Source organism: Siniperca chuatsi, linkage group LG8, assembly GCF_020085105.1.
Source record: "Siniperca chuatsi isolate FFG_IHB_CAS linkage group LG8, ASM2008510v1, whole genome shotgun sequence".
Taxonomy (NCBI): Eukaryota; Metazoa; Chordata; class Actinopteri; order Centrarchiformes; family Sinipercidae; genus Siniperca; species Siniperca chuatsi.
In genome coordinates, this window is record NC_058049.1 from 8,500,964 (window position 1) to 8,513,389 (window position 12,426).

The 12,426-nt window shown below is 40.4% G+C and overlaps 2 protein-coding genes across 5 annotated transcripts; both read right to left on the bottom strand.

Annotated features, from left to right (window-relative positions):
- Positions 1-2,120: 2,120 nt before the first annotated feature.
- Positions 2,121-4,128, bottom strand: LOC122880489 (heterogeneous nuclear ribonucleoprotein A0-like). Its single transcript, XM_044205677.1, has one exon. It carries the CDS (start codon positions 3,683-3,685, stop codon positions 2,783-2,785), a length of 903 nt encoding a protein of 300 aa, XP_044061612.1. The 5' UTR covers positions 3,686-4,128; the 3' UTR covers positions 2,121-2,782.
- Positions 4,129-5,831: 1,703 nt separating this feature from the next.
- Positions 5,832-11,602, bottom strand: LOC122880488 (heterogeneous nuclear ribonucleoprotein A0-like). Of its 4 annotated transcripts, none has more exons than XM_044205676.1 (5): positions 10,450-11,602; positions 8,942-9,043; positions 7,745-7,818; positions 7,299-7,363; positions 5,832-5,941 (listed from the first exon to the last, which is right to left on the bottom strand). In XM_044205676.1, the coding sequence occupies exon 1, from the start codon at positions 11,528-11,530 to the stop codon at positions 10,628-10,630; it is 903 nt and encodes a 300-aa protein (XP_044061611.1). In that variant the 5' UTR covers positions 11,531-11,602; the 3' UTR covers positions 5,832-5,941; positions 7,299-7,363; positions 7,745-7,818; positions 8,942-9,043; positions 10,450-10,627. The 4 variants fall into 4 exon arrangements, with proteins under 4 accessions (XP_044061611.1, XP_044061610.1, XP_044061608.1 ...); XM_044205675.1 differs by having other exon boundaries at positions 7,745-8,058; XM_044205673.1 differs by lacking the exons at positions 7,299-7,363; positions 7,745-7,818.
- Positions 11,603-12,426: the final 824 nt, after the last annotated feature.

A 12,426-nucleotide genomic window follows, 5' to 3' on the forward strand; every position in this document is an offset into this window, starting at 1 on the left:
TACAAGTTATATACAAAAGAAGTACCCTCCACAACATGCTACATATATGAATATATAAAATGTAACATAATAAACCAGAGGAATTACAATGTAAAAACAAAGAAATTACTCACACACACATAGAAATAATATGTTGATACGGCTCATTCACAATATCTTACATTCCTGCACATAAGGGACACTTTTTAATCCCAGTGACAAACAGGATATATATATGTATATATATATATAGGATATATAAGGGGTCCACAGTATAGAAGAGAAATACTGTCCTGAATTCCTAAAGCCCAAGATGATGTCTTCAAATGTCTTGTTTTGTCTGAACAACAGTCCAAAAACTGAAGATATTCAGTAAACAATTATTTAACACAGAAAAGCAGAACATCCTCACAATTCAGTAAATATTTTGCATCCTTTTTGTTTTAAACACTGTATACAACTATTTTCATTTTTAAACAGATATATTTTACACAAATTTTTTTAAGACTCTAAACTTGCAGTACTTGCTTATTTTTCTTTTCTTTTACTATGTTTATTGTAATTGTTTTGCACCAAAATACCAAAGCAAATTCCTTGTATTGGCAATAAACCTGATTCTGATTTTTGCTAGGAAAAATCACTTAATTTGTAAATTGATAATCAAAATAGTTGCAGATTAATTTTCTCTAAATCGACAAATTGATTCATTGTTTCAGCTCTAAATTGAAACATGACTTTCAACCACCAGGCATGAGGAGGGTTTGGATTTTTCCAGTTAACCAATATAAGATGAAGTGCTAACAGGCAGGTAAATGCAACAGCATTGTAAATATTCGTAGACCAGTCAGCATTCTCAGGTTTTATAATGAAAATGCCTTTTTAAAGAATGTGGTTCAGTTTGTATGTTGTAGCATCGCTCAGAGTTTTAAAGACTCAACCCAAGAAGTTATGCAGATCTGCAAAGTCTGTGAATCAAAGTAGCTGGAGAAAGTTTACATCTGTCACAAGTTTGGATACATTTTATTCAAAAACATGACGTACAATCTCAATGTCTTCAGAGTATGTTGTCTTAATGCCGTTTTATGTCTTGTTATTGAAAGGTGCAAAGGTAGAAATAAACTTGCTTTGCCTTGAAAGTTTAATGTAACTCAGACATAAAAGAGAGGGTGATGGCATGCTGCAGCAGGAGTCTGCTCTGATTAAAAAATTAAACCATAACATCCGTAACTAATCAGAATATAGACTTGAAGACTTGCGCCAGAGAAGAGCCTTGTCAATGAACGTCTTCGTACCCAGAAATAGGGTTAGAGTGAGAGCTCACTTTATTTCTCTCTCTCTCTGCTGCCAGTGTGTCCTGCTGTTTCCCACAAAAAACAATCAAATGTTGAAGCTACTCATAAAATCATCTCCCCTTAAAGTTGGTGCATTCGCGACAACTTTCGGACCTTAATTTCATCCATAGTCTGCAGTCAGACATAGCAACAACGCCAAAAAAAAAAAAAAAAAAGTATTAGATGAGATTTGGAAAGATGGCGCATATTCGGTGAGTCCAAAAGAGTTAAGAATAAAAATGTACACTTAACACTGGAACCCTGAAGAAAAAGTGATGTAATTTACGACAAACTGGCTGCATGTGGGGGTTTATAAAACACAATTATCTGGGAAAACCTTTCGTCAAGGTGAAACGGGAAATTCCCAAACTTTTTTTTTTTTCATATTTTAAGTGAAACCAGTTTACAAAATGCTTCCAAATGTTTCCAACGCCCCATCAAAAATCAGTGTATTTCAACTTGCATACACGTGGGTAATAGTGAACATAATTAGATATCAATCCTTAAAAGTTGACCTTTTGTTTATTTCCCCACTGTATTTTAAGTTGCCACATAAATTATTCTCCAATCAATTAACTGCAATCGAGGACCGAGTCTGCTTTTGTGACGCACACAAGCGGCTTATTCCAGCAAGTAAATCTTTACTGGTATAAAATGGCCGATGAACTGGAAATGCAGGAATTAGCAAGCAATACTCCCTCCTGGTGGAAGCTTCCTGAACTCGATTCACAAGGTTACAAAAGGCGTGAGGGAGATTGCCTCATCCGAAATGCAATCCGCATGGTTTGGAATTAAGACTGCGAGATTAGATAGATTTTCAAAACATTAAAAACTTTAATAAAAGCAGAATAAACATAGGGGTGAACTGAACACATGGGTTTCAAAACTGTTTTAATCTAAACAAAAGCCTGTAATGGGACGGGGAAAGTGGAAAAAAGTAATTTACATCTGACAATACAGTCCGTGACATTCCCCACCCCCCACAAAAAAATACTCTGCCACGTGCGTTTAAGATCAAGAAACTCAAGCAATCGAGTCCCATGCTGCCCGACACTGCCACCAACTTTACTTAAAACCCTGAGTTCATGATGCAAAAATAACAGACACATCTGGCTGGTTTGCAAGACAAACAAACTCAATTCTGAGTTGAGAAGCAGTGACTGACATTGATTACGGCTTTACAAATGGTTCAACACAAGTCTTGCCCCCCAAACATAACAAAAGTACAATTCAATAATTCACAATTCTTAGTAGTAAAGTACATAATGTGTGGAATAAGAGGACAGATGGGGTCCGGGCTGGGGGAGCCAGGATCCAGAGGACAGTCTCATTCATTCCATGTGGGCGATGGGCACTGCTCCTTTTTACTGACCCCTCACCCCAACTGGACTTTGTGTTATGTGTGTATGTAAATTCAAGTTCGTTGTAATCAATTTTTCCCCATGAACATCTCAAAAACTTAAAGGGAGCCACTAATAACCACCGCTAAATCCACCACCCCCGCCCCTGCCGTAGCCACCACCACCGCCGCCTCTGTTGTAAGGAGCCCCGCTCCTGTAGGAATAGTTGCCCCCCTTCACTGCACCATAGCTTGAGTGCTGCTGTCCATAGCCGTCCCCAAAGTCACCATTACTGTATCCACCCCCCATCTGGTTGTCGTATTCTTCGTATCCCCCTCCATATCCCCCGTAGCCTCCTCCTCCACCGCCGTTGTAACCCCCGCCACAGCCGTAGCCGCCTCCGTAATTGCCGCCGTAGCCTCCTGCGTAGCCGCCACCTCTTCCGCCGCCATAGCTTTGCATTCCTCTTCCTCGACCTCTTCCTCCTCGGCCACCAGTGGACATCTCCTGCTTGGTCAGAGCTTTCTTCACCTCCACCTTGTTCCCGTTGATGGTGTGGTATTTGGTCAGCACCGCTTTGGTGGCGGAGTCTGTGTCCTCGAAGAAGACAAAGCCGAAGCCTCTCTTCCTGCCGGTCTGCTTGTCAGAGATGATCTCGGCCTTCTCCACCACGCCGAACTGGGAGAAGTACTCGGTCAAGTTGTCCGGCTCGATGTGGTCTTTCACACCGCCGACGAATATTTTCTTAACATTGGCGAGGATGTCCGGGTTGTTTGCATCTTCTCGTGCTATGGCCCTTTTCAGTTCCACATCGTGGCCTTCGACGACATGTGGGTTAGCCGCCATTGCTGCGTCGGCCTCCTCTGGCGCGGAGTAGGTGATAAAGCCGAAACAGCGGGACCGGCCGAGTTGCTGGTTCATGACCACAACGCAGTCGTTGATCGTACCGAACTGTTCGAAATACTTGCGGACGCCATCTTCTGTTGTCTCTACGTTCAGTCCGCCGACAAAAAGCTTGCAAAGTTTAGTCGACATGATTGAATTTCTTGTGAGGATGGTATGCTGAGACCGTCCCTCTTCTTCTTCTTCAATGAACAACGTCAGGGCGGGCCGTTTGACTCACTTGCCTTCGTAAGACGTATTTGTCGCTGATTGGTCATCTTGAAAAAATCATCACCCCCATTGGCTCGCAAACGAATCACGTTGCTGCTGCCTTCAAGTGGCATAGGAAATCTTATGTTCAATTGCTGAGGAGAAAGGGAAGCGTGGATTTCTACCTTTGTGGTCGTTCGTTTTGTTCTAGTACCGTACAAATCACATTATTAAAGCTATGTCCCGATCAATTCCCTTATCTTATATCATTTAGCACTGTACAACCACCGAACACAGCATAGACAATGCCTATTTTAATATTACAGCCATCAGCTTTTCATCGAAATAAAGCCCTTACGTTCTTAAATACACCGGAAATCGGCATTTTACTACATCAGAGGATTTTTTTTTACTAGAATTACAGGTGACTACAGAAAACTATAACCCAGTAAAGTTACAGTGCAGTGCAAGATATGAATTAATTAATTTAATAAGACAGTGACAAAGCCCTTATTATCTTATTATATGCAGACCACCAATTTGAAGGGTATCCAAACAGAATTTACAATAAATGGAGGCTGGTGTGTCGCCTGTAAAGAGGCATAATCTAGTTGATTGAGGGCTTGAATAGAAACATATCTCTTGTTCTCTTGCCAATTATCGTGCCTAACAAACGAACGCTTCAACGTTATCGTAATGTCCTCTAGTTATTTATTACTTCCTTCAGATAGGGATAACTGGCCACACTGGTCTTGAACCCATGGCAACAATATAACAGTAAGCACCAACACACTGAGCCAACTACAAATTACACAATTTCTTTTAACAATGCTGACCCACTTTTTTTTTTCCTCAAGGGGCTCAGTGTCGACCTAAACTGTTAAGATATGCCATTTCTCTGAAGTCAGTCTTTTCACAGTAAGTGAAACTTCGTCTCAGCTCCCTTCCTGCTGCTGGGAATAAAATAAATAAAAATAATTTTTAAAAATAAACTATCAAAACAATCTACACAGAATTAATGCATGTTGCAACATGCCCATGTTTTGAGCCAGTACCAGCTGTAATAGCTCCCTTTGTCTATTTTTTGACAGACTTTCTGTTTCTGGGAAACCATCAAACTGTTAAGCCAGTTTTTTTCTTGTAATTTGTTTCAAATTTAGCACTAGCGCTAAACTCAGCTCTTTATCTTTGATGTGTCACAATTCAAACGCTACATACTTAAAGGTACCCTGTGGAGTTTGACTTCTAGTAGCACTATTGAGCAGTTTTGGGGGGGTTTACATGTGGGTCCCCATTTTGTCTGTCTTGTGCATGCACACGAGGACGCACATGCACTTGTGCGCAGATGTGATTCACACTCCTGCCAATGTTTTCAAACCATTCCACTGACCTACAGGTAGCTGAAATGCACCAAGATAAGCAGCAATGCACCAGCAAAGGAAAGGAAGAAGGCAAGCTGGTAAACACAAATATAAACAATGCAGGATTTAAAATACTTTAAAAATCGTCTGAAAATGTTTTATGGAGGAAGGAAATGCATGTGTTAGACCTCAAGGATACACACAATGCGTTTTGGTGAGTAACACTGAATGTAAACAACTTTTGTTTGTTTACATAAAAACTCCACAGGGCACCTTTAAAATTGCCACACTACGTGTGCTATAAATATAGATGCATGTAATTTAGGCTGTAAATGGGAGACACACATGGAGGTGACACCCACCACAAAAATATCTTTGTAAATCATTTGGTTTCACTCAGGCAAAAACATGACCGCAGCCCAGCCCGCTGCTTATGCCAGCACCAAAAATGTAAAGCACTGAATTGGACACGCAGTACTCCAAAGACCTGAAAATGTACTCCGATCAGATTTTATGAGTCCAACCTGCTTTGATGAAACACAAATACATCCACCAACTTTCGATCTTTGGCCTCACCACCGCTACAAACCTTATCTGTCCAACGGAGTGAAAATTATCAGTTTGACCATCAGTTCACAACCATAGTTTGTCCCCTTCATGACATGTTCCACCAGGGGAGACATGCAACCAAACTATCCTCAATGTAAAAAAGTAAGATAACAAGTCTCTTGGTGTATAAAAATATATAGATTTATTGTAGATTCATAAAAAGCACGGCCAACATAACAGATGTTTCCTTTTCCTATGGGATGATCAGAAATCGTCAAGCACCATTATCCTATAAAAAGGTAAGAGAACAAAAGTAAAATTTACACTCCCATCACCGTGTCAAGCATCACTTAAACACACAGTATTTTTGTCACACACAACATAGCAACTTATGTGTCACGCTCGGTCTCCTGAATCGTCACAGTACATCAGACAGGATTTAGTTATAGGAATGCCCTTTCCTCCAATTTTATAAGACTGAGGGACTATTACTTCTGTAATGTACCTGTTTTGTGTTGAGGCAGTGCTTATTTTACTCACATCATTCCAGCTGAGACATCAATGCCAGTTTTATTTTCAAATTTTCTATAGTTGCAGTGGCTATGTTCTTACAATCAAGCAGTGGTGGAGGAAGTATTCAGATAAAATAATACTGTACAGTGAAAATACTCCACTACAAGTAAACGTCCTGCATTAAAAACCTTAAAGTAAAAGTATGTTAAGTATTATCAGCTAAATTTACTTTGAAGTATCAAAAGTAAAAGTACTCATTGTGCAGTAAAATGTCTTTTATATGTTTTTTCTGGATTAATATTACTGCCGCATTCATATGTGTTGCATTTTACTGCTGAAGATATTCAAGATTGTGCTAATTTTATCTACTTTATATACTGTTGGGTAGTTTAATCTACAGCAATGCATCATATTCTATAAGATCGTGTTTACAGCGTCGCTGTCCTGTGAGAACCACATATAGCTAAAAAGTCAACTTTTCATGCGCTCGGCCCTGTTCTCAGCTCAAGTTTTTCCTTTTAAAATAGTGGATTTAGCTTAGCTAATTTCTCATCCCATAAAGCACGGTTTCCCATACCCCTCTGGGGTACCCCTCGTCCTGGATGTTTTAGATCTCTCCCTGCTCCAACACAGATGATAAACTCGTTATGAATTCCTGAAGCTGCTTTATAATAAACCGATCATTTAAATCAGCTGTGTTAGAGCAGGGAGAAATCTAAAACATGCAGGACAAGGGGTACTCCAGGAGAGGTTTGGGATCTTAAAAGTAACTAAAGCTGTCAGAAAATGTAGTGGAGTAAAAAATACAATATTTTCATCTGAGATGTAGTGGAGTAGTGATTATAAAGTTACCTTGAATTTGTACTTGTGTACTGTACTTGAGTAAATGTACTTAGTTACATTCCACCACTGCAAGCAAGGCACCACTGCTAAATCAAGGAAGCAAGTTTATACTGTCAGATGTCTTGTTTGCTCCTCATCAGGAGTGTGTTAAGCTCTCGTTACTCCAGCTCATTCTGTGAAACTTACGTGAACCATGTTTGAGAGAACTTCAAGCATTGATCTTAAATTAGCAGCATTCTTTAAATTTACCAATAAAATAAAAATCTACACTGGCTTAATACAACACACACCTCACCAACAATAAGGCATTTTCTTTTAGGTATTGATCAACATTTCGGTCAGCAGACTTGAAGACCTAAAAGAAATCAAATAAATAAAAATGACAAAACCTCACAGTAGGCCTAAATACTTACTTCAAGCACATTGCCTATTGCATTGGCTTCTGAATTTTAAAACTGGGAAAAACAATTAACCTCTTCTGGAAATGTCAAATTTCTCCCAAATCAAGATTGTTAAAAATAAAAATCACACTGCTGTAGAATTCTGCTTCATGTTAAACACCTAAAAAAAGGTGGTAAATCACATTTAAACCATAATTGTTTTATATTAAAAACATTTCAGGCCAAGGTCTTTTACACCTCCAGAGCCTGTTGCATTAGCCCGGTGCATTAAAAAGGACTAGCATTTTCATCTTCAGACTATTATGATCCACTCTCTTATTTACCGAATTACTTACACATGATATTCTGCAACACCTCCTGTTGTCATCAACTGCTGAAGTGCACTGTAATAAGGGAAACGCGCCATCCTCTAAAATCCACAGACAGGATAGTAATGTAATGATCAGTCAGTTCATTTGGCAGCTTCTACGGTTTCCAATAATTAATTTGCAGGCACTGTGCATCAAGCTGCAGAGAGATCTGAATCAACTACAGTCAGTTTTTGGTTACTTACTGCACAGTTCCGGGTCTGGTTTAAGTTTAAGAGAGTAGTACAGGTGAGGATGTAAAGAGGTCACTTTCCATTACTGTTCCTTGTCTTGAAACAAGTCTGCAGACAAATGTTCATCAATACAAGTGTGTCTTAAGCCTCCAACCTCTGATGTATTGGATTTCTGGGCTACAGACAAGTAATTGTTCATTATGTACCACAGAAAAATTTAGAGACAAAAAAAACCCATAAATATTACCAAAATTGTTGCACAAAGACACCCAAGAGTGAGTATGAATTGGAAAAAAATACAACCATACTGTGGCCAAGCTCACACATGGCCTGTTAAGGAATTTATAAAAAAACAAAAAAACCCTGAAGACTATTAAAACCACCAGACATATTATAATCAAAGATTTATTATATTTTGAAACCCACAGTGCCCAAAACGCAATTTTTTTCTCTCCCAGGTCATCATCAGCACTTCAGTCAGTGGTCTTAATGCAAGAGGTCACAAGATAATTAATAAGACAACATTTTTTATCACAAAGTTCTCATATGTTGTTTTTCTTCTTGCTTAATAATGAAGCATTCACTACTTTACCTTTTCAGGCATTTAAAAAAAGTCCTTTAAATCAAACAACCCAAGAAGGAAACAATCACCCACAACTCGTGTCCACACCAAGACCCTAACCTGTGATGAAGGGTAACAAGTACATTATTTTAAGGGGGTCACAGACCAAAAAGGTTGGAAACCACTAGCACCACTTGGTGCTTTGGTCCGGAATATCACTTCACAGGTCCACCAATAACAGTCAGTGCTGGTCAGTGGGAAAAGAACATTTGATTGCATGGGGGCACTGTGTTATCAAAATCCCCCCCCAAATTTAAAACCCAACATATCTTCAATAAAAGATTTCAGATTAAAAACCATGTAAAAACCATCTAACCACTGTTAGAAATGCATTTAGACCACACCATCCTTTGTGAAAACTGACTTCACCTGAGGGGGAGAAGGCACAACCACTCTCCGGTCCCCCCGTCGGCGTAGAGACCCATACCCCCATCATTTTCGGGGTGATGTTACCCAGGTTACCGTAGCAACCTGAAGGAGATGGGAGAGAAACAGAGTGAGAAACTGAACAAAAACAGGTTTTCTGGATGAGACACCAATTTACTTGTTCCATTATTTTTAAAATGTGGAACAACATTTGGGTCCCCTTCCACCCACTTAAAGTTCATTAAAGACCAAATTAAGTAACCCCCCCCCCCCCTTTTTATTGTAAGATTAGCTACATAAGACGCATTGCGCTATAAGTGTCAGTTAAGTTGTTTAAGATTAAATAATGGCACACTTGTGCACCATCTCATGAAGATATTCCATACATGGTTGACCAACACAGAGTAAAGACATGTTGATTTACATACCTAGTTTGCTGGATGTGGATATCCTAAAGAGATATTTCAGACTCCTATCACAATCGACCCCAGGTAATCAACAGGGTCTTGATGTAGCCTACAAACAAACTGCTACGGCTATTTTGGCTGGGATAGCCTACTGGAATACGAGTAAGAACACCTAAATTAGGAATAATCAAAGATGAATCAGAGCCCTCATGCCCACATATTGATATGTATTCAAATATGTAAAAAGAAAGATAAAAAAAGTCATATTAGCAGTGTCTAAAAACCACAATTTTAAAACAAGGTCAAACCCTACAAAGCCTACATGCATTGGCTGTGGGTAGACTACAACCATTCTGTAACCATTTCACCCACCTGAGAGCAAGAGATTTAACTGTGGGAAAGATGCCATGTAACTAAAGACCGAAAAGATGAAGTCACTTAAAAAACCTGTGGATGAACTTGAGGAAGCCTGGTTAAATAAGTAAAATAACTAAGCTAAGTGGTATAACGTTTTATTTAAAATGAACATACATAAGCATACCAAGGTGTTTTAACAGTAGGGTTTGTTCTCCAGACATGAAAGTATACAATATACATTAGATATTGCTACAGGTAATGAAAAATGAACAATATTTAGAAACTATTACTATGCGTGAGGAGAGTTTGAGTACAATGTGGGGAAGGAAACAAGGAAACTGGATCCTGCAGTAACGTTATCACGTTTGCCTTTGCTCAATGACCAAAGTAAATTATACAAATTGATGTTATCAGACAGCTATGAAATCCAAAACCACAAAACATGCTTTTCTCATCCTCATACATTGAAATCACACTAAGTGTACTCCAGAAAACAAAATCTAATTGCTTAAAATGCAAATATTAGGATAATCAGAACTTGTCAGCAAAACAATCCTACAACGAAATTGAAACGAGAACGCAAATAAAAAAATGACGTTACTTAACTCTAAACGACAACTACACGCCGTTGGCGTGGGTACATAATAAAAAGGGATCACTGTTTTATTCTTCATTTTACGTGTCCTAGTTGAACGGCAACAACCGCCGCCCGTTATTATCAGGTTTTCTGGGAAGTGACCTTCCTACCTGTGTGGGTTTTTGAGGTCTTCATTATGATTAGGGGGTGTCTGTGTCCGTATCTCTGCCGTTGTTGGATTTCACGGCAGACGCCCCGTTACTGAATTTGAGTTGAGCGTCCAAATCCTGGCCGGAGGTAATTTATGGTAGGGGGTGGGGTGGTTGGTTTTCCATTGTGTAGTCTCATTTAGTAGCCGCCGCCGTAGCCCCCCCTCGGGTATCCGCCGCCGCCACCGCCGCCTCTGGTGTAGGGAGCAGCGCTCCTCTGGCCACCGAAGGGTGGCCCTTTCATGGGGCCATAACCAGAAGAATGCTGGCCATAGCCGCTGCCAAACTCATTGTAGCCGTTTCCACCGCCATAGCCACTTCCCTGGTCTCCGTAGCCACCCCCATAAGGTCCGCCGTACCCTCCATAGCCACCACCACAGTTGTAGCCTCCGCCATTTCCGTAGTTGTAGTTTCCGCCGTAGTCCCTGCTGCCGTAGCCATTTTGATTTCCCCTCATGCCTCTTCCCGGTCTGCCTCTCGGCGACATACCGGTTCTGTTGGCCGCCTGCATCTCCTGCTTGGTCAGGGCTTTCTTTACCTCAACTTTGTGTCCATTGACGGTGTGGAACTTCACCACAACAGCCTTGTCGGCTGCGTCGTGATCGGTGAAGTAAACAAAGCCGAACCCCCTTTTCTTGCCAGTCTCCTTCTCCGAGATGACTTCGGCCTTCTCGATTTGACCGTAGTGGGAGAAGTATTCGGTCAGATGGTCCTCTTCAATGTCGTCTTTCAGGCCGCCAACGAAGATTTTCTTCACTTTTGCAAGGGCCTCTGGCTTGTTGGCGTCTTCTCTCGCCACAGCACGCTTCACCTCGACCGCGTTGCCGTCGACGGTGTGCGGCCTAGCCGCCATAGCTGCGTCGGCCTCCTCCGGTGTGGAGTACGTTACAAAGCCGAAACAGCGGGACCGCTGCAGCTGCTTGTTCACGACGACAACACAGTCGGTTAGCGTACCGTACTGCTCGAAATGCTTGCGCACGCCATCGTCGTCGGTGTCCACGTTTAGTCCACCGACGAAAAGCTTACAAAGCTGGTCAGACATTTTTGAATAACAGCGAGCTGATAATCACTCAACTACTTCAATAGTGAACTAACCTCAAAATGGCGGTTGGTGACGAACGCAGCTGTATTTATACTGGAATGTTGTGACGACAGCTTGAAAATAGGCAACACCTCTTCCGGTCTACCATTCTCTCTTTTGTGGTACAAAACACAACCAATATAATGCTTACAACGTATAAAACGATCATATAAAACCACACCAATACATATGAAATATATTAAAAGAATACGTTTTTGCGTCATGATTTGTAGTATCGTGGCGGGCTAACGTTTTTATGTAGGTCACATGGCAACAAAATGCATCGATAAAATGCAGTTCTTATATTTATACATATGGCAAAACGAAAAGATAAAAGCTACATTTTGGGATGGCAATATCACTGACTTTCTTTCGCCATATGAAGTCATAAGTAAATACAATGGGCTTAGGCTACTGGCCACATTCTCAAACAATTAAATGAAATGTGGCCCACTGTCTATGAAGTTTAAACGCTGAGCCATTGCTTAGGATTGTATATAAGGCATTTGGTAATGGGCATTTTGGTAATCGACCAGTGGTTTAAGTCATTTTTGGCAAACATTCACTGGTTCCAGCTTCTTCAATTTGTAGATTTGCTGCTTTTCTCTGGTTTATATCACTGTAATTTGAATATTTTTATGGCTGTTGTGTCAAACAAAACAATTTCAAGATGTTAAGTTGGGCTCTGGAAACTTGTAATGGGCATTTTCTGACATTTCATAGACTGAACAATCAATCCTTGGATTCGAAAAAATAATTGACAGAATAATTAAGAATGAAAATAATTGTTAGCTGCTTGCAGCTCCCCCCCAAAAGCCCTCCTTTTTCATGTAAGACACACAAAAGCCTTGCTTGTG

Coding starts and splice junctions, on each gene's coding strand:
- LOC122880489 (XM_044205677.1), bottom strand. CDS start 3,685: ATGTCGACTAAACTTTGCAAGCTTTTTGTCGGCGGACTGAACGTAGAG.
- LOC122880488 (XM_044205673.1), bottom strand. CDS start 11,530: ATGTCTGACCAGCTTTGTAAGCTTTTCGTCGGTGGACTAAACGTGGAC.